Raw genomic sequence first — 22,749 nt, 5'->3', positions numbered from 1 at the left:
AGCTGAGCGGGCACTCCCCGTTTTGCAGCTCCCCTCTGGGGCCCCACACCCACAGCGCTTACTGCGTGCCTTTCCTGACCCTCTGGGGCCTTTTTTTAAAATCGAGAGTGGTGTATTTTGTCTTAGAAAAACTGCTCTTGGCTTTCTGACTCGCCTTACTATTTGCTGGCTTCGCGCGGTCATGTGACGCTCCTCCCGCGGGAGCCCGCCCCCACTCCGCGTGCTCTGCCATGCTTCCCGTTGAGCGCCCTCCTTATCAACAATTCGGGAGTGCCTGGGATTTCCAAATGTCTTTTTATTTCGCTGATTTCTAACTGCTGCATCGAGAATCGCTGGGTCTGGCCTGCATGGCCTCAATCTTTGTGGTCATTCTGCGCATCGTCTACAGATATTTGAAAAGGTACAAAATTCACAGATGTCTGTCAGATAGGAAGTAAATCCGATGAGTCTAAATTTTTTTACCCACTATGAGCGTGGGCTGTGGGGCTCTGGTTTCTGGTTATGCTCCTGTGGCTCCCCCGCAGCTCCCTGTTCCCCCCCCCCCCCCCCCGCCATGTTCCCTGCAGAGTTGGCTGCCACCCCGCTTGGAGGATGGATGATTATCCAACGAATATAGAAAATATCTAATTTTTGTAGCACATGTCGTAGACATAATTGTAAGCAAAATAGTTATTAATGAAAGAATTGTATAAATATATACTTATAAACTGTGGTAAAAGCCACAAGGGGGGAAGCGTCCTGTACGCTGTATGAGCCTTGCAGCAGGGAGGGGGTGTCCGGGAGGACCACCTGCTGGGAATACCCAGATCCAGGGGTCGGGTGGACGTGGAAGCTTGAGGCCCAGGCTGTCTAAAGGCCCCAGAAAAGGGTGTGGAGACTGGAAAGATGGCCACTGGCGGGGCAGAGAGCAGCTGGGGGGTGTGTGTGTGTGAGGTATTGATTTGTTTGATCAGTTTGAGGTGCTCAAAGCCCTCGGGAGAGAGAGGATGGAGGAAGATGAACAAGCCATGAGGCAACGAGAGGGAAGTGAGCGACAGAAGAGGGAGGCAGCTCAGGACTGTGGCGCTGCACGAGAGAACGGGGATTACTTTCTTCCCGACATGAAGCCCGGCACAGAGTTCCTCTGTAGTTTTAAATTTCACGACATTCGTTCTTCCCATTTCCCCTGCTCCCCCGAGGCTACTTCCTAAATACTGTCGTAGGGAAAAGCCAGCGCCAGGTCATAGCTACAGCCCGCCATGGAGTCACAGGATGAGCGGCAGATGGGGAGAACGCTCTGAAAAGCCAGCTGGTCCACTGCAAACTCGTAGGCATGGATGAGCCCCCGATGTCTAGAGAAAGCAGAGAGAGGGCGTCAGTGTGTCCTGGCCCCCGCCCACGGCTGTCTGCACAGTGCGCATGCACACGCGCCAGGACAGCGGCTCACGTTAACAAATACATCTGCGCCTCCACATCTGAGGCTCCACAGTAAGAGGGAACCCTCTCGGCACTGAAAATACCTACTGTGTAGTCAGGCCATGGGGGCTGTGACTACTGAACGGGGGGGGGGGGGGGGGTGCACTTACGGTGTACTTCCCCGAACAATCCAGTACAGCTACCTCCGGCAAGTCCGCCTTCCTAGGTGTTACATGTGGAGACAGTACGAAGTCTACAGGCCTCCCGCAACCAGCCCCCAGCGAATCCTGAGGACGGCCACACTGCTGTGGGCCTGCTCGTACCGAACACTCAGAAGCCCAGGCCTAGAGGTGAGCCCACGGCCTGAGAGAAGGAAATTAGTGCGAGGCGGCGGGAAGGGTCAAGGCCTCACCAAGAGGACATCAGAAGCCAGCGGGAGAGGCCCTGGGCGCTCAGGATGCACGGCCTGCCTCTCTGTGAAACAGAGATGAGCACAGACCCTATCATCAGCCAGCGGCGGTGGGGAGCACTTTGCTGCACCTCTACCTTTGCTCCAGGGATACGGCCGGTCTGAGGGCACATCTCGGGGGAGGAAGGCGCACTGTAGGAGTGGAGTCTACTGATAAAACCAAACTAAGATGGCCTCTCCTGAGTCCCTACAGATCCAGGCCCAACTGACCTCCTGTGTGTGGCGAAGCTGTCCAGGTCGGCACTGCGCACCACCCTCTCGTAGGGCACGTTGGCTGTGATGAGGCTGTGTCTGTTGAAGGAGACGTGCCTCACAGGGTGTCTGCAACACACGGAAAGCTCTGCTGAGGCCCAGCCCACGACTTGGGCACAGGGCAAAGTTTCCTTCGCTTCCCGACCCTTCCCTTCCCTTCCCTCTCTTCCCTCCAATGTTCCCTTCCTTACTCTTCACTGGAACTTCTTGACCCGTCCCTAGAGCCAACCTTTCGAATGACCCGCCCCTTCCTCTGACCAGACCCTTCCCTGGTCACTCCCATGCCCGCGTTTCCTTTCCCTTCGCTTCCCTTCACCCTTCCCTTCACCCTCCGTCCTGCCCCACGACCCCTCCCTTAACCGCTCCTTCCAGCCAGCGTCCCTTCCCCGCCCTTCCTTCTCTGGAAACTGCCCGGCCCATCCTCCCTCGCCCCTTCCCCCAGCACTGCGGCTGCCTGACCCTTTCTTTCCTTGTTCCTTCCCGCAACCCCCCTTCTCTTGACCTTTGCTTCCCTCGGTCCCTCCCTGGTCCTTTTCTTTCCTTCCGCCTTCTCCACCCCTTGATCCTCAACTTACCTTGGCCCCTCCCCTCCCATGACCCCCCAGCCTTGACCCTTCCTTTGCTTCGCTTCCCCTTCCTTCCCTTGGCCCTTCCCCTGACCCTGCCCTGATCCTCTCCTAGGCCTTCCCACCATTCCTCCAGCCCTCCAGTTCCCCCACCCCTGACACTTCCTTCCTCAGACCCTCCCCTGCGTCTCCAACCTTCTTACCCCTCACTCCCCCCTCCCCCCCAGCACTTCCCTGCTTCGTTCTTCACCTCCCTCCCCACAAAACTTCACATCCCCTGACCTGCCATCCTCCGCTCCCTCCCGCCACACGTCCTTCCCCTTAACCCTCGCCAGCCCCAGCCCTTCTCACTCCTTGACCTTTCATTTCCCTTCCTTGACCCTCCCTTCCCTCCCCTAAAGGGATCCCGCCCATGGTCCCTTCTCTCGACCCTGGGCTTCCCAAGGCCCTTCCTTTCCCTTGCCTGGATGACTCCCTTCCCCAGGCGCTGCACGGAGCCCCTTCCTTGATGCCCCCCCCCCCAGCCTTCCTTTCCCTTGACACTTCCTCTCCGTTGACCTTTGCTTTCACGTTTCTCTCTTCCCGCAGCCTTTCCCTGCCCTTCCCATGACCCTTCCCTTCCCACCTTTCCCTGCCCCCAACCCTTCCACTCCCGACCCTGCCTTTTCCTTTCCCTTGACGCTTCCCTGCTCTCCTTTCCTTCCCGACACGAACTTTCCTCTGACCGGACCCTTCCCTTCCCCTGACCTCCCCAAGCGTCCATTCCCTGACCCGATGATCCACCCACTCCCTTCCCCTGACCCGTCCTTTCCTGTGTCCCCACCTTTCCCTGCCTGGCTGGACCCTCCCTGCCCCTTGACTTCACCCAAACTTCCCTTCCCCGACCCCACCCTTCTCTTCATCATTCTGACCTTTTCCTTTGACCCATCCAGTCCCTTCCCTTTCCCATCTCCCCCCCTGCCCTTCCCCTGCCTGTCCCTTCCCCCCACCTGCCCCAGAGGACAAGGAACTGGCACAGTCCAGTGGCGTGTGGGAGACAACAGTTCCATTTTGGCCAGCCCTGGACAAGTCGGGCGCTCTGACCCAGGCGTGCCCCCTGCCAGGGGAAAAGGGTGTGTTTACAGTCACCCTAAAGGGCCCCCTCGTCTTACTGCCAGAGGACTGCCAAGGACACGGTGCCTGGATGAAGTGAGCCCATTCAGAGAATGTGGCAAACGCTCTCGTCCATTTTAGGAACTTCATCCAGTGCCTACTACAGCGACAGCGCTGAGCCCAAATGGCCGGCAGAGAGGCCCCTGAGCAGTGAAGAAGGTAAGAGACACTCCTGCAAAACACAGCCAGTGTCTGCAGAGCTCAAGAAAGAGGACACACCGCAGCACCCGGAAATGCAGCCGTGAAAGGGAGCCCTTCCGGCAGAGCAGAGGGTTCTGCTGTGGAATGAGACTGGGGGGCGTCTGCACCCTGCACGGTCAGTCCAGGGCTTGGGACACCCACTGGGGAGCGTGGCAGGCCAGGGCTGCGCGAGTCCATGAATTCTGGACTGGAGGCTGCAAGTGAGGCCTCAGCCTTTCTCTGGAGACAAGTGACCTGGCGAGGGACAAGCCCCTGGCTGGAGTGAGAACTGGATGGACATTTACAAGACAGTTCTGGGAGGACGTGTGACCCCCCCCCCCCCAACCCAGGGAGGAAATCAGATCTCCTGGAGTCCAGCCGCAGAAACCAACGAACTGCTGGGGGCAGTCCCAAGGCCTGCACTCAGTGGGAGCGGCCCTACAGCCAGGTGGAGGCAGCTCTTTCAAAGGCAACTAGCACGATTTCTGGGATTTGCCGTGGGAGTTTTGGTTGCCGTTGGGCACCACCTGGTGGCGACTCGGTGCACTGCCACGGACATGAGAAAAAGGGCCCAGGCTAGTCTGCTTGGGAAAGAAGAGCTGGACCACTCACCACTCTGCAGCCTCTTGTACCTGACCTTGTACTTGAAATGCAGACCGTGCTGCCTCCTCATAGGTCTCGTTTAGCATGCTGTGCAGGTAGAGGGGCAAATGGCAGGCCCTGGCATCTGTGCTTGCTCTCCTTCACCGGTACATCCTCTGGGACCAAAATGTCTCTTCACAGCAGCACTGAAGGAAGGCTGGGGTTGACCTCCTTCCCACTGAAGTGGGGTGGCCTCATCAGCGGAGGCTGCCCCTATTTTAAAGGTTAGGAGCAAGCTCGAAAATGGTCAGGTCCCATTTATATAAACATACCTGCCATCAACCTGAGTGATACCTAGTTATCTCTTTAACCTCTAAAGATAAAGGTTGGAAGCCTTCCCTCTACCTAACTTTCAATACTACGTGTCCTTTGAAACAGCGTAAGAAAAGTCCAAGAAATGGAAAAATCATGGCCGTGCACGCCAAGACTCTGGGATGACAGACAGAGGGCCTGGGCCCGCCCCCAGCTGGGGAGGACATCATGGTCTCTGAGCTAAGGAGAGCGGCCCCTCCAATGACCAACTCAATTTCTGAGCTTCAGTTTCCTCATCTGGAGACGACAGCAGCTAACCACGAGGGTCACAGTGCGGGTTACTCACTGGTACCTGGCTGGCACTGATCAGTGCCTGGGTCAGAGGACAGCTACGACAGTACTCTTACCTAGAATGCACTTCCCACAGCTTTTGGTTCATCCGATAATCCCACACACAGACTAGGCCTTCCTCGCCGCCACTGACGATTTTCCAGTCGTCCATCTGCACTGCAGAGACGCCAAGTTGGTGGGCTGACATCGACAGAGCAATTTTGTCGGTGCGTAGGTCGTGAATCCTCACCCTGTAAGGCCCAAGATGAGCCCAAAGAAGGGATACTGACATTAGGGGTAAAGCCTCAAGTGGCAAATGACTTCTCAGTGCTGCTGGTCTCATCCTATAGAAACATGGGACTCATTTGGGCACATCCAAATGCTAATAGGCTGATACAATGCTGATAAAACACAGGTTTTGTTCTCTCATAGGTCAAGTTGGAATAGAAATGAACTAATTTACAGTCTGCACAACTCTTGACTCAAATGATTTATAAGTGTCTGGAACTAGACAGGTTCAGGACAAATATACTGGCTGTCTGCTTGCTCACTCTTCCCTGCTCCACGGGAAGAGCCTGCCCTGGGCATGAGTCCACGTGCAGGGCAGCTGAGCTCCAACTGGAGTGTCTCCGCCTGTGAAGACGGCCCAAAAGGTGATAGTATGATAATCTTGGTGATGGTAGAATATTCTTTTATGCAAGAGGTAAACCTGGAACATTTGCCTGCAACCCAGACCCTTACAGTGATTGGGAAAATAATTCTTTTTGGGTATTTGACTTGGTAAGTTCATTACTTGTTGAAATTTGGGGCCTGGGGGTGGTATCTACAGATGACTAAGCACAACAGGATCACGTAAGAGGCTGTGCACATTTGGCAGCCGCTATCTAAAGTCTTGTGATAATCTGAACTTCTTTTAGGGTACTCTTAAATACTTTTTATACACAAATACCTGCTAAATTTCCACACAAGGACAATTAGATAACAGAAACAAACCTTTTATTCACTAGAAACACGAACTTACTTGCTTGAGGACCTAAGCCGCAAGAGCTGAAACAGAATGTGGCCAACTCTCAGTGCAGGTGGACTGAACAGAACTGCTAACACAGGCAAAAGGGGAAAGACAACGGCTGCCCTGAAGAGACCCCACTTCCTACAGGAGAGCCAGACACACGCTGTGGCAGTATGCTCCGCAGATGCGGTGAGAGGGGATTACCCCACACTCAGTCACGTGAGTGCTCACACCCACCAAGCTTGATGGCACCATTAAGACTTTTTTTTTAAGACAGGAAAGTCAGCTAGTAGACATTTTCTGAAAGAAAAAATCAGAAAGGACTTGAGGCACCAACACACAAACCACGTGTGGGAAGCACTGAGATGCCTCGGTGAGACCCAGCGTGCCTGCTGGGTGACCCGCACTGGGACAAGGGGTGTCACTCGGGCCACAAAGGAAGCCCAATCTCTGCTCTGCGGGAAAGGCATATTTCAGGGCAAAAAGCATTAGGTGAGAGGACTTTGTGACAGTGGGCACAGTTTACTAAAGGTTTGGTAAAATCTGTCTAGAAACAAACCCAAACCTAAATGGATATACTTTCTGTAATTTTTTAAAAGAGTACTTCAGCTATTCAGGTTTTATTTCTTGAGTTAATCTTTAAATATCCAAATTTGAAAACCTAGCTGAGTGTGTGAATTTGTAGGAAATGAGAATTGCCAGAACTAACCCCCGAGAGATAAAGTGCAAACTGGGAAAGCTGTCAAGAAACGACAGTCCCGGGAAGAGCCAGCACAAGGCCTCCTCCACACGCAGGGAGGAGGCGGGCGGCCCAGTGCTACCGGAAGCCATCTACCAACAGTCTGGGGAAGAGCAGAGAAAAAGCCAACACCGCCTCAGTGCTGGGGCCCGAGTAAGCACGGCCAACAGTCCAGAGCAAGAGGCCCCACGGTTCCCACCCCACCAGGCAGCTCTGCACATCCTGCAACTAATGGTGAGGCCGTGCAGTCCATGGATACTGAGGAGACACAGCAGAACACTCCTAACAAAAAGGCTATTTCACTTGTTTTAAAATTTAGCCACAATTAGACAAATATATTATATGGATCTAACAATCTAATTCAGAAAGTCAAAATCAGTAAGCCCCCTGTTTTGGTACAACCACTAGTTTGATTCAATTTTTAAAGACAAGATCCCACTTTCTGTAACTTCCTCAGCTTGGAGCTGAGCACAAGCATTACACCCAAATAAATCACAGAGAGCTCAGAGCATTAAACATAATTTAAACCATAAACACTCAGAATGGGAAAGACCTTTCTCAACAGAGTGAAACCCAAAGTAAAAAAAAAAAAACCACACCACCACCTGATAAAACATTTGCCCCTCAAGGAGGTAAAACCAAAGGCAAACAATAAACAGGGGAAAGTTTGCAACAGAGGACTGGCTAACTTCTTGTAAAAATACTACTAAAGTGAGAGAAAAGAAAAACAGGTCACAGAAAGAGAAGTGCTAATGGCTCTTAAATGTGCGCACAACACTCACTGGTAATGAGAGAAAGCACAAGTAAAGCACATCCACCCCTTGGTCCCCACCTATGCACAGCCAGCAGATGCGTGGGGAGGCACTGCCCGGGGAGGCACTACATGGTGCCAAGGCTTGGGTAGGGAGGTGCTTCTGCACAGCTCATGTGGCCGCAAGCCCAGCGGAAAACTGCACTTCCCGACTAGGCCCCCTATGCTCACACGCGTGCAATGGCCCAGCACTGTTTTCAATAGTAAAAGATGGGGCTTTTGTCAAAGACAACAGTTGCCTCCGACAGTTGGCCCTGCTATTCAGAATCACTTAGTGTGGGACAGCATTCTCTGAAGCGACCTGCAGGGCCCAACCTGGAAACCAAGCTGGTGAGCTGTGTGGGTGGGGCCTGTCTCAGGGCCAGTGCATGCACATTTTACTGCAACACAGTGGGCAAGGTTCTAAGACTGAGGCCCCCCAAAAGAGGGATGAAGCAACACTGACGTTCTTGCTTTATAAACAAGCCATATACAACTTCTATAAATGAAAACAGTCTCGAATTAATTATGTAGGCTAGAAGCAGGTTGAAGAACTTGTGAATTATTAAGCCTAAAAAACGATGTCTGTGTACCATTCTAAGTAGACTGGTTCAGTATCTATCCAAAAGAAGTTTTACGACAAAAACAATGTATGGCAAAGAGGTAATAGTCAAATAGTAAATGGCTGATATTTTTCCAGAATCAGTAAGACATGCATACCTAACACTCAATGAGCACTAATCAGAACAAAAATATATATTTCAGAGTATCACAATCAAGAGGGAAAATGTCAGACATTTCAATAGAGGTCTTAAAAGCAATCTGAAGGGAAAGATATTACCTTTACAGAATGATAATTAGGCTGACAGGAAAAATTAGCAACTTTCAAGCTGTCAGGATGTAATGGCACAACTAACTAGCTCCATCCACTAAGTGCTAGTTAAAGCACTTCCATCCACCCAGACGTGCCATCCTGCACAGTCGTGACAGGATGAGGCAGACCTCTACCCTGACGGGAGCATCACTGAGACAAGGCTCCAGCCTGAGCCGGCAGGCAGGGGGATACATGTCTACCCAGAGCCTGGGCAGGCTTGGGGGGCAACTGTGCAGCAGTCCCAGCCAACAAGGCTGACCAGAAGCGCTACCTCTCCTTTTGTGCTTTTGAATTCAACTGTGTGCAGGTTACCGTTCAAGTGAATTGAAGAAACCCTAAGACCATGGTGGAGTTGATAATGGCAGTTACCCTGGAGAAGTTAGTTACCCTGGCAACGGAGGAGGGGAATAAAAGTGCTTTTACCGTTTATTCCAGATACTGCCATGCAGTTCCAGGAGAAAGAATTCATTCATGTCTAGAACACAGAGGAGAGATCCTCTAGTCCAGCCCCGCTAGGACCTGTGAGCACAAGGTGATGCAGACAGGGAAGAGCTCTGTTACTATGGCATGCTACATGCTCCCCTACTTCCTGGCGAGGGACCCTGTGACTAGACAGAAGCAGTGAGGACAGGAGACAGTCTTTGAAAATACAGGTCTCCCTCTGTTGACATGCAGAGACACCATCTTCCGGCATCGGTGGGTAAGAGAACTGAGGAGGTCTGGAGAGAGAAGTGACGGGAGGTAAAAATGCTGTAAAAAGGTACTCTGCCTGTAGGCTCGAGCTGCACTGCTTCCTCATGGGAACTTAAAAGGGATGGTAGAAAAACAATTTTTAGCCCAAGTACTTTTTGATGGCTATTTGGTTAACAAGGGCTTATTTTGCTATGGTGATTTTCATAAAGATCTCCTCTGTTGAATATTTATACTCCGTAATTTACAGTTTGGCTGTTAAGAAGACAAAGGAAAACACAAATTTGGTCCAGAAGTTCAAAGTTTGCCATCTGTTTTCCTATTGTATTTAGACACCAGCATGGATGGCTCCAAACAAAATAAACAAATACACCAAAAGAAACAGCATTAGCGTATTTCATATCACTAAGGACAACAAAAATGAGCCAAAACAGACTTGAGTCTCTCCCTACAGGAAAAAAGGAAAAGTGTTTCTATGACCTCCCCCTTAGAGAGGCTGCACTCGGGTTTTTGTCAACAGACAGCGACAGCAACACCTGGTGTGCGAGGTCTGCAGGAGCCATTCAGATGCACATCAAGGAAGCTCCGAACACCAACCCCACCACTGTGCGCCCTGGCAGAGCCCTGTGACCTCAGCACTCAGTGCGAGGCACTGGGAAACAGGTAGCACAGCAAACGGGCACAAAATTATGCCAAGACAATGATTCCAGGGACAGAGAGAAGCCAATGCTCGATGTTGTGAATCCTGACTAGTGAGTATTTCATCAACTTTACCCGCTGAAAAGAAAAATAATTGGTCCAAAGGCTGTAATTGTATTATGTTTAATATTCATGGTTGGGTTTGGAGGGCTGTTCCAACACTCCCTCTCTCCAGTCTCTCTCTAATGAAAATCACGCCATAGGAGTCAGCCCTAGCCCGCCAATTAAAACAAAAGACACCAGAACCTTCCAAAGACTCCAACAGAGGAGCATCCATCTGATGGGCAGGAAAACGTGCTGGAACTGAGAGGGAGGCACGCTCTAGTTGGTCCTGTGCTAAGAGCTCTGAATAACTTATTATAACACTTGCAGATGGAACAAATACAACATTTACGCCCCACTCACTCTCTCTCTCTCTAACAGCAGGCAGTAGGACCAGAAGCACACCACAACTTTATATTTGTCAGGGCAAGAAGTAAGCTCTGAGACTCTTTAATTGGGGGTCACCACTAAGGGCTGGCTTCCTATTGGTTTGGATTAAATAATCCCACATCATAATCAGGCAAACTGTATTTGATGGCAAAGATGAAGTCTATTCAGACTCCAGCTCTGTAGTTTCATTAAGAGGGACCTGACCTTCAGCAATATTTCTATTCAGAAAATAGAGAGAACAAGCAAGAAGGCATTAAAATGTAGGGTTTTTTTAAATGACCAAATTAATCAAGAAAACATTTTTTTTTTAAAAGAAATCAATACATGATTCTGTTTTAGCTCATTGAACCTGGACTATTAACAGGGTCTAAAACATAACCTTATATGCCAAAATCAATAACTCTGTCTACATAGCACTGGGGATGGCCTTTGGTGAATGATTCACCCTAAGTTGTGACTAGAAAACATGCATTTTCAGGTAGAACTGCCCAGTTTAGTCCAGCCAGGCAATGCCTAGTATTTTAAAGCCATTGCTCTGAAGATAAGTTCTCTGTATACTGTCCATTAAGAGTAATAAGCCCCTGGGACTGATCACTCAACCTTTCTGGACCTGTTTTCTCTGCTGGGCCAGTGCTAATGGTCTAGAAGAGCTCTGCTAGGCTGAACATTCTATGATCCTTAAGAAGCCAGTTCATCATACACATGTAGACAGTAACGATGATGTACATGGCATTAAAATAAGCTATATGAGCCCAAACTAGAAACATGAAACATGAAAACTGTAATTGCCATTTCAGTTTTAATCAGATGAATGTACCTAGAATATTATCTCTATCTTTGGGTCCATTGATTTTTGATGTTGCCAAGACAATTCAGTGGGGGTTGGGGGGGGGAGAATAATCTAACAGAAGATGCTAGGACAACTGGAAATCCACAAAGAATGAGGTTGGACCCCTATCCTCACACCATATACGCAACTCCAAGTGAATCAGAGACCTACGTGTGAGAGCCAACACTAATATTATTTGAAGAAAAAACATATTTGTGACCTTGGGTTAGCAAATGGCTTGTTAAATATGACATCAACAGCATTATCAACAAAGCCATACCCTGAGGAAAAGATAGACTGAACTTTTGTACTTCAAAGACCACCACTGAGGGCCTCCCTGGTGGCACAGGGGTTAAAGACACAGCGCCATCAAGCTATCGCCAGCCACCACAGAACGAGTTCAATCCCCAGCTGGCCAGGGAGCTGACCCACATGGCTCAGCAGACTTCTCCTGTCTCCCCTGCTGCTCCCCTCAGCAGTGTATTTCAGTAGATCTGCCTGTTCTGCTCCCCACTCTGTCTCTGGTGAATCCCCTCACCCCTGTACCTCTGGCTTACACCCCATTTCTTGTATGCATAAATAAATCTTAAAAAAAAAAACAAAGACCACCATTTAGAGAGTGAAAACACAAATCGCAGAGTAGGAGAAAACATTTACAAATAATGTATCTGATTAGGGATCCAGAATATATAATCTTTGTACTTAAATGAGACAAATAATCCAATCACAAAATAACCCAATGATGTAGATGGACATTTATCCAGAGGGACAAAAAGCACATGAAAGAATGTTCAATATCATTAATCTCAGAGAAAAGAAAATCAAGACCACAACGAATTACCACTTCATACGTATTAGGATGGCTATAGCCAGAGAAACATCAAGTCCTGGTGAGGATGTGCAGACATTGAAGCGCTCACACCCTACAGGTGGGAATATAAAGTGGTGCAGTCACTTTGGAAGATCTGGCAGTTCCTCAAAACAGTTAAACACAGAGTTACCACATAGGCCAGCAATTATACTCCTAGGTACATATCAAGAGAATAAAAAATACACATCACAACAATTTGTGCATGAGTGATAGCAGCATTATTCATAATAGTAAAGTGGAGACAACCCAAATATTCATCAACTGATAAGTACTGAATATTCATAAAGTGGAATATTATTTGGTTATAAAAAGGAATGACATGCTGATTGATACATGTCACAATCCAGGTTTATCTTGAAAACATTATGCTAAGTGGGAAAGTTGGTCATAAAAGATCGTGTGTTATATAATTCCATTTATATGAAATGTTTAAAACACACTAGGTCCACAGAGACATAGTTTGGTGGTTGTCTAGAGCTGCAAGGCAGGAGAGGGGTTTGTGGAGGGGTTCCTAAAGGACACAAGATTTCCATTTGGGGTATAAACGCTTTTCTAAAATTGATTTGGCAATGGGAGCACAACCTTGTGTGCTTACTAAAAACAATCATCTGTTCAATTTAAAATGGTGAATTTCAGATATGTAAATTTTATTTCCATAACGCTTCTAAAATTGTTTTTTAATAAATGAGATTGGGGTTTGAAAAAAGCAATGGGGTTTGTTGGTTCGGTGACTGTTGCCTTGGCAACCCACTAACCTACCCAATATGGCCTTACCACCCCAATTCTTACTTTGATTCTCCCTAGCAGAGCACAAATAAGCTTCTCTATTTTAGAGTCCTGATTTCAGGGAGAGGAATGAGCAGGTCACAGATGAAACTAAGAGCAACAGAATGGGAAGGAACCTCATTTATACAGTCCCTAAACTGCCGACTACAGTAATTCTTCATTGTACAGCTGCTAATTGTGATAATGAAGCATGGTTACACGGTGAATTTGAAAACATTGATGACCAGAGGTTGGGAATTTGAATCTTACAGGCAGGTTACACAAGTGGGAGTGAGCAGCCCTAGATTTGATGTGCAACTCAAAGATCTTGAAAATTGGTAGAATAATCTGTTCCCATTCTGCAAGTTTGGTTTCATGGTACTGACCACCTCAGCTGGAATCATGGATCATGAAGACAAAAACACACAAGAGGGAAAATCCTGAGAATCACATATAATGCCTCAATGGAAAAAAAAAAAAAAGTGGGAATTCTGAATCTGGCCAAGGTAGAGTAAGTCCTTCCCTTGCCTTGGTCTTCTGCTGACTACAACTATAATCTCTAGACAAAACAGAACCAAAAAAATGAATATATGAGGATGTGGAGAATAAAGTCAATCAGTGTATTGTGGAGAAGTGGCCTGCTGGAGCAAGGGTTTCCCACGTATTCACCACCCTTCCCTGAGCATGAGCTCCATTAGGAGAGCTGCAAGATGGTGTAGGAGCTAGAACTCCAACAAAAACACCCCTTTCCTGAGGAACCAAAAGAAGGAGTATGAAGGGACAATCTTTATAGGGGGTTTTCTTGCTCTCTTCTCTATAGTTTTGCTCCACAGGTAGTCCCTAGTTACAAAGCCACATGGTGGTTGTGATGGATGCAGGGAAAACTCTTGAGAGAAACCCAATCTTCTGGAGTCCCTGAAGACCGGAATGGGTTGGAGAGAGGAGAAAAGCAGAGAATGCCACCAAGCCCAGACTCATCCCTGAGCCATGCAGGAGGGATCCACAGAGCAGTATAGCAAAGGTACTGAGAACTAAGATTTAAACCACTGTTATCTCAGACTAGCCCCAGACTAGAAGCCTGTGCAGGATAGAGTTCAAAAAGTGGAGCCACGGTTTGAAAATTGAATGACATGAAGTTACCACCCTCAGATACAAAATAGAACTTGCCGTGTGATCCTAACCTAGGTGAATGTTCATCAACAACAACAAAATCAACATTCTCCAGAGAATTACATAACTGGACCCAAAGTACATACATAACATTCCAAACATCCAGATACAATCCAGAATTATTTAATATACCCCCACACCTCAACCCCAAATAATAAAACCCAGGAGATTTGACTCATTCTCAAGGGATAAAAATAAATAGATGTCAACACTAAGATAACCCTTATTTTAGGGACCATCAATGACTTCTAAACATCCACTGTAACCACATCCCACAAGATAAAGAGAACATGAAGCAAAGAATGGCATTTCCAAGCAGAGAAACAAACTATTAAAAAGAACTGATTAAATAATTTGAACCAAAATATATAAAATCTGAAAAAAGTCAGTGGATGGACATGACAGAGCAAAGAGTCAGTGAGCCTGAAGTCAGAACCACAGAAAGCTGTGATCTGAAGAACAGAAGGGAAGCAAGCAAAGAGAATGAACAGAGATCCTGTGACTGTGGGATAATTATCTGTTCACACCATTAGGATGCAGAAGGAAAAGACAAAAGGATTAGTGTGGGAAATAGTAGCCAAACATGGCCCGAATATGGTTGAAGACATGAATTTACAGATTATAATTGCTTAGTGAACCCTAAACAAGTTTAATCAAAAACAAACACCAAAGTCCTACAGACTTTCTCTTGGTAACCCATTCAAGCTTCTTTTTTTTTTTTTTTTTTTTAATCAATGGGACTCGTGTGGAGACCCGCTATTTATTTATTTATTTATATTTATTTGTGGGACCCTCGCCGGCGGCCAGGGAACGAACCGGCGCTGCAGAGGCTGCGGGCAGCCTCGCAGCCCAGCGCTCAACCGCTGCGCCACCGGGGGAGGCCCGCCATTCAAGCTTCTTATAGATGTTCCAATTCCTAATCTCTTATTTCATTTTTGCCTTTCCCAAATACATACTTTAATTGAAAATACACTGACAGTAGGAAGCACTATTAATGGATTTAACACTTAAAATGCTGCAAATGGTTTCATGGATGTGAAGATGTTAAAAAAAAAAAAAAGGTTCATCTTAGAATCATACAATGTATTGTTACACAAGAAAGCACTACGCAGACACTAGCACCCAGTGCTCACACCTAATGCATACCTTTCTTCTTGGTTCCACAAAAGACCAAGTATGCATTCAGAAAAACTCACTGATTTATAGTGTTACAACTCTTCTACAAAGCCCCATCTATCCTTCTCTTTCTACTTTCAAACCCTTCCCGCTCCCAGCAAAGGCAAAGCACATCTCAATTTTCACACTAATCATTCTCTTCATCAGATTTAAGTTAGCCTCTTTTTTTCTGGAAGGTCTGACAGGCTGGGTGAGCTATTTTTTTACTTTTAATTTCTGCCACCACTCCTGTTAAAATAACTCTTTACAAAATTCCACCCATGTTTTATAAACCAATTCATGCTGATTTCCCTCTCTAATGAAAAATTTATTTTTGTCTCAACCTTAGACAGTTTTATGTATCTGTAGAGTCTACTTCATTCTCAAGTTATTTATAAAGTACTAAGAGAATTCAAAGGAAATTGTTTTTTAAATTAAAAAGGGGATTCCAAGTTTAAAAAATTTTATCGGCCATTAAGTGAACAGCCAAGGATAAATTTTCCTCATAGTATTTGACCCCTTGGTCCCGCTTACGAAGTAAAATATAAGCTGTACAAGCCAAAGCATATGTGTCTTTAAGGAGATCTACTTATAGCTATGAAGCCTTTGGATAAAAAGAAACACAAGATTTCCTTCCCTCTATTATATTTAAAAGTATAGATTGCTTGTGCCTTCCTTTTTCCAGATGTACAATTTTTTAACCCCTGTTTCAAATTCTGCTATCGCTGCTATTCTGAATCCTACAGAGCACCCTATGTGATGGCACTGGCAGTGGTCAAATAGCTAGCACAGAGAATTAGGCCTGGCTCTGACTAAATGCCACTTAGGATAGCTCCCACCCCAACTCTCAAGTCATTCGTCTGTTCTATGCCTCTACTCCTCTTACAGAGGGTTAAAAAGAACCAAAAACAAAAACAAACAAAAAAATCACCTAACACTGCTTTATTAATAAAACGGACTTAACATGGTCAACTGTGGACTTTACAATCACCAGAGGGCCCTTTCACACTGCGTGCATGGCTCCTATTCTGGTGGTAGCTACACAACCAGGCAGCCCTCTCCAGAGGAAAAAGTGAGCTGTAAGTCTAGCCAGGTCTCTGACAGTACGATAGACAGCTGCACATGGTCATGAGAGTCCAGCTTCACTGATCTTCTAGAGCTGGCTGGTCTAAGCGAAGCAGGGAGCAGAGGTCTTCTCAGGAGCACCATTTTGGTTTCCATGAGCCTAGCTGTGGCCGAATACCTAACTCTCAGGCTGTAAACACTCCAATCCTGAACCCTGCCATCTGGATGCCCAAAGAGCATTTTTCTCTCCTGGAAATAGAGTAGCTGTTGGGTCCCTGTGGGGAAAGCCTATCAGATAAGCTAAGGGCCTTTGTGTAGCTCAGTCTGGAAACTAAGACATGAGATTAAAACTACAAATGGGTTGTGTCATTTACTGTGCCACATGTGGGTCCAGTCATCACGCCTTGTTTTAAGAGAGAAACTGCCTAGACACACATGGAGGAGCTCAATTCTCAAGCATCAGCAATATCAGTCATTTTAGGAGGGCTTAAGAAAAAATAAGGGAGTATTTTCTTTCAATAACCATACTCACATTATCTTTTTGCCCTAAGGGAGGGGTGAAGGTTAGGAGTTGAAAATATTATTTGACAAAATTATTTTTGCAAGTTGCTACACTGGTGTGACACAAGTCTGGGATTTGGCACAATGCATACCCACTTCATGATCTGATACCCCCATGGAGTAGCCCACCACCTGCAGCCCAGGGCTGCTGGGCCCGGGGGAGGAGTGCTGCAGACCCTGGCCTCCAGCCATGCTACCTCTCTTTGGGGGTACTGGATCAGACACCGTAGATAACCAGCCAAAAAAAAAAAAAAAAATAGAAAAGAAAAGAAAAGGCAAAGAAAAGACGAGGGACCAAGGACGGGGAGCAAAAAATCCGAGAATTTGGACTTGGAGGGTTTTTTCAAACACTTTAATCCTTTCGTGCTGATGGTTCCTGGAGCGTCCATGGCTGGCACTGGACCTGTATCGGGAAAATCCAACTCCCTAAGCCAATGCGTTAAAGAGAAGACTGCTAATCAGCTAAATAGAAACTGGAATCGGTTCACATGAAGTCTCTTTTTTTCCTCCATCACCAGAGGGACACCATAGTGTTCTGAAATACACTCTCGACATCATTTGGCAGGCAACCCTATTTTGTTGAACATGATTCATCCCTTAGGTTATTGTTTTTAATATTAGAAAGTGAGCTTTTAAATGCCAAACAAATTTTGCAGCAGGGGGACAAAAGATATTCCAAGTGGTCTCACTGGACCTTCCACCAACTGCGTCCACCAAATGGCTTAAAAGGCAACCATCCCATGATGTTTCAGAAATAAGGCAGAGACTCAGCTCTATCCAACTATTACCTAATACAAGACTTTGTTCTCCGAGTTCACAGAGACAGCATTTAGATCAGGGCAGAACTCAGGTGGGCTAAGCTGTGAAGTAAGAACTGAGGAGTGTGAGCAACAGAGGCAATCAGTGAGCACAGTGGAGGCTGAAGGGCAAGGCCTCAACATCAGCTGCTTGTGGCGATAAAAGGCTGATTTTTAGTCAGACATACCTTCTGTCCATGTTGCCACTGACCATGAGGTTGGGGGGGCTGTCTCTGAGGTTGACACAGGTGAAGTCCCCAAGAGCATTCCCCAGCTTCGAGAGGCAACGTTCTGCTTCCAAGCTATAGACCAGGATCTGGGGAGGAGGAAAATGTGGTGTACAGTTACATACGGCAGACCTACAGTGAACACTTCACCTCAGCAAGACCTTTACCAGTCAGCTCCTATTAAAGAAGATGCTCTACATCTCTTAATTTCCTGACCCTTTCCAGGTAAAGAAAGTATAAGAATACAGCCATTCGAATGACAAAAGGAAATGCAAACGGGATATAAAGGAAAATCTAGAGTACCTCAGGCAAAGTACAAACTCATGTATAGGACACAAAAATGCTACAAGGGGAAATTAGGATATTCCAATATTTGAAAAGAAAAAGAGGACTGGAAAGTAACTATGGGTCAACCACACTTCTGATCTGGAGTTAATGAGACCAGGGAGACGTGCAGATGAGCCAGCACAGGCTCTCTTTCTCACCCCTCTTGGTATTTAAACCAGAGGAGAGAAAGAACTTGATGAGTATCCAGGAAAAGGAAGCTGGCATAGTTAACCATGATTCAGAAATTAGGGAGACTATAAATCAAAACACAAAATCTTAGTTCCAAACAGTTCTCTCTTTAGTGACTCCATTTGCTAATTTTAGGTAGCTTTGTTCCATAAGGCATGGAGGCAAATAAGAAGGTACCCTTGATCTCTAGACATCGTATTTATTATATCTCAATACGTCTGTGCCTTCTCTACAGCAGTAGGGAAAAAATGATTCATTAAGAATCCTACTGAAGATTATGTAAGTCTTTAATTAAAGAAACCTTAGTAATTCAATCCCACTTAACTTATAATGCTTATTGTAGGTTAGCCACTTTTGTAAGTCCTGAAGAAACAATCATTGCCACAAAATTCAGTTCAAAAGCCTCTTGATTTTACACAAACACACACACACTTCCCAGTATACATTCTATTCTGTTGATCATATACATTAAAATAATCTTGGACTTGACAGTTTTAATGTTAACATTTTGTAGAGAGATTTGCACACACATTAAGAGTTTGTGTTCTATTTTTCTTTCTAGCTTATTTTGCTGAGCATGATCCCAGATGGTCTCACTCATAGCAGGAATTCAGAAAACCTAAATAAGGGACCAGGAAAAAGACTAATTATAATAAAGTAAAAATCAAAATCAACAAGCAACTATAAACCAGAGATGCACCACAGGGGTGGGGGGTGGGGGTGGGATCAAAGCAAGGGGGGGTGGGAATTGTATGGGGACTATAACCAAGATGAAAATGCATACATTGTACAAAAATGAAAAATGATGTAAAAAACATATAAAATATTAAAAAAAGATTATGTGTTCTCTCTTTCTTGTTAACTATCAATATACAGATAATTTTAGTATTGAGAAGTTAATATAAGTATTTTCACCTTGAACCACTGATGTCACTGTCAACACACATTCTAAGAAGTTAATCTTTGGAAATTCCTAAATTCTTAAACAACATTGTAATAATATGGATTAACTACTGTTAACAGCATCTCAAAGAAGGAAATTTCAAAATTCAAAATGCCTTCATAACCCATAAAGGCTATAAATTAAATCTTTAAATCTTTTTATTTCCAGCAGTTGAAAATAAATTTGAGAAATTTTCAGTAATTGTAAGATATCCAAAATAAGATTATTCTCCTAAGTAAGAACACAGAAATAATCAAATCTTCTATTTCTAGAGAATTACATAAACATTGCAAAAAATCAGCTGCTGGAAAGTGAGGAAAAAGAGAAAATAACCACCTTGTGGTGGATTATAAATTTAATATTCTGTACTTATATATTAATATGGAGCTTTCGAGATGGTACTTGGACTTACTATCATCTTGTTTTTAAAATACTTCAACTTCTATAGCTGGAAGGAAGAACTTTAAAATGTAAAAATGTCCCAGGTAAACATAAGAATTAAAATCTCATACTGAGTCTTTTAATATGTCTTGACTTTTTCTAGAAGTTCTTTGTTGATAAGAATATGGATCATTTCTGAGTGATATAATAAGATCTAATCCCTCTCCTAAAAGACTCTGCAAATTCATCATAAAGACATCTAAGGTAGCAGTCAAGAGTCAAGTATTTTCTAAAATGTTTAATAATTCAATGAATCAGAACTATCCAAAGAGTACCTTTACCATTACGTTTAGTTAAAGACCACAGAGATCAGAAAACACATTACCCATCTCAAAGGCGATTCTCCCCATGTTACAGGTCCCTTATGACCTTTACCATTTCTCCCTCCCTCCCTCTCACGCACTCTCTCTCTTTTAATAAGGTTGAGCAAATGGGACTTCATTTTATCCGATTGCCACAGACTAGTGAGATTAATTATTCATGTGCACACTCTCCCTCTTGTTAAGACCATGCATTAGACTAATTTTTCTCTTTATTGCCCTAGTTGGGTGAGTCTCAGTCCATGGCCACTTGACTCCCTCTCAGAGGTGTATGGATATGTTGGAAAGAAGGAAAAACTACCCATAGCTCAAATCTTGGGGAAAATGTACTGCACTAATGTGACTGCCAAATCAATAGATGTTGCTGGGTTTTGTTTTGTTTTCAATACCAAGGGTATATTACATAAGAGTACAGTGATTACAGAGCAAATTTTGACAGGCGTTTGATGTTCTTTAAAATTATCTGAAACCAATAACATGTTAAGACTAGTGCGTATCTTGCAAAGGTAACTAGTGTTATTTTGCAAAGGTATCTAGGGGAACTGCAGCGTAGACACAGGACACTGGGTGGTTCCCTTTTCCTTTAGCTCCCAGGCTGATTGAGAAGGCAGTAGGTAGAAGCAAGTATTGTCTTAGTAAAGAACTTTCAGAAGGTTCTTTCTGTCAGCCTTTTCTTCTAAGAGGTCTTGAAGTATTTTCATAAATTCCAGTCTTAAAGTCCTAACTTGTAATTATTCAGATTTCTCTGAAATCTATTTCTAAAAGAATTTTTTTTTCTGATTTCAAATTTAACAGAATTTGTAAAAGAATTCTAACATAAACACATAACAAAGAGTGGTAACAAGTATATCCACCTCACAGAAATAACCACTTTAATAGTTTGGTATATATACTGCTAGACTTTTTCTATTCTGTTTGTCAGTCTCATGCTCAGGTTTTTCTTTTCTCTGAATGGGATTACTATTCTACACCTTGTTTCTCCTATTAAGTAACTTGTCAGAGAGATCTGGCTCTTTTAAATGGCTGCATAAAATTTTTCTATGGATATACAATTCTATACTGATGAATATTAAGATTGTTCCTAATTTTTTAGCCAAAATAAATGCTGCAATTTGTCCTACAGCTAGTCAACAAATATTTATTAACCATCATCTATGCATTGGGCACTGGATGAACAGGGCCAGGGATGAGGTGCAGAAGCATCAGCCTCCTGCCCGCTGAAACAATCTACTTTGTCAGCTGGGACACAGCTGCCAGCTGAACTGCAACTCCATTCATGGGACTCGCCTCTCCGAGGACGACACCACTTTACGGGCAGGTCCCAGCGCTGGTGCTGCACACTGTAGGACAGCCGTGGAGTCAGCAAGGAGGCGGGGCCACAGACCTGCAGCTGAGAAGCATCAGCAATGGCCCTGGTTGCAGGCGGACGGGCCTTCCAGGTGTGGCCCGTGAAAACCAGGCCTGGTTTTCCAAACAAACTAGGAAGGGAAGAACTGAGAAATGGCTATCTCCCCCCCCCCCCCCCCCCCCGCACCCCGCACTGGGGTGAGCTCAAAGCAAGTCAACTTCCTCCTGTACCCGGTCAGAACTGGATTTAGCAGAGATTAGAGTCTTGCAGTCCTAGACTTCTGGTCATTTGATAATGAATTAAGAAAGGAACTCCGTTTGTGTTTTTAATTATTATTCAGTTTACCAAAACAGTGAGTCTTCCTCATCTTCCTGGCTCTATCAAAGGCACTACACTGACGTCAACCTGGCCCCTAACTGACCTCCGCGGAACCCCAGCGCTGCCTTCAGAAGGGCTGAGGAGTGGTCCAAAGGCTTCCTTGTGAGACTGCAGCATTTTAAAAGGTCTTGTGAATTAAAGTTGAAACTTGTCACCATTTTCCAAAAGGAACATGTCAAAGAGTAAAAGTTTAGGAAAAAGTGAGCTGAAATGAAGCAGAGTAAAATATAAAAGGCATGAAGAGGAAGAATTCGTAAACTTCTGGGAGAAGACAAAGTCTACCTACTTTCTTTTCTGATCCCCAGTAATTCGCTGCCATTACCACCACATCTATTTTGCTCTTCTGAGAGAGCAAAGTCAAAGTAAGAAGTTCTAGAAAGTAAGGCAAACAGTCCTCATGCTTTCCGCTCTTCCATCCCAATCAATCTGATTCTGTGCTCAGCGCAAAGTTATTCTCTCCTCGTCAGTGCCAAAGGGTGTCTGCACATTTTATCTGGTGTTCCCAGCTGCTAACTTGAACTGTGCATTTGCCTTCCTGATGCTTCCCAAATTTGTGGTTCTGAAACACTGAAGGGCCTGAGAGTCACTGTGGAGACTGACTGCTGCAGGTGAGGTGTCACTCTTATTACCTGGCGCCACATGTTGTGCAGCACTGTCCTGGATTGAGAAGGGAGGTTCCTGGGGCAGCACCCCAGCCCTCACTCACCAACACTGATTAGTGAGCCAGGCTGTGCTGGGTGTGGGTGCCAGCTAAGTGCCTGTAATGAACTGGCTGGTGCAGGAGAGGAGGCCAGCCCAGCACTCACAGCAGCCTGCTATACAATACATACTCAGGTATTTGGGTTTTTTTGCTTAACAGTCTCCTATTCCTAAATAGCTAATCTTATTATTG

The 22,749-nt window shown here is 45.5% G+C and overlaps 1 protein-coding gene across 1 annotated transcript in view; it reads right to left on the bottom strand.

The window, feature by feature from the left end:
• Positions 1-1,186: 1,186 nt before the first annotated feature.
• FBXW8 (F-box and WD repeat domain containing 8) overlaps positions 1,187-22,749 on the bottom strand; it is a gene marked incomplete at both ends in the record, with an annotated part of 108,205 nt that continues 86,642 nt past the window's right edge. The window contains 4 exons of the mRNA XM_084253384.1: positions 1,187-1,331; positions 2,075-2,185; positions 5,316-5,489; positions 17,873-18,000. Of these exons, the coding sequence (XP_084109510.1) occupies positions 1,187-1,331; positions 2,075-2,185; positions 5,316-5,489; positions 17,873-18,000 (558 nt within the window). The remainder of the gene's footprint in view (positions 1,332-2,074; positions 2,186-5,315; positions 5,490-17,872; positions 18,001-22,749) is intronic.

This window comes from Talpa europaea, assembly GCF_964194135.1.
Source record: "Talpa europaea genome assembly, chromosome: 14".
In the NCBI taxonomy this organism is placed as follows: Eukaryota; Metazoa; Chordata; class Mammalia; order Eulipotyphla; family Talpidae; genus Talpa; species Talpa europaea.
The sequence above is the reverse complement of the archived record's forward strand: the minus strand, read 5'-3'. Positions and strand labels throughout refer to the sequence as shown.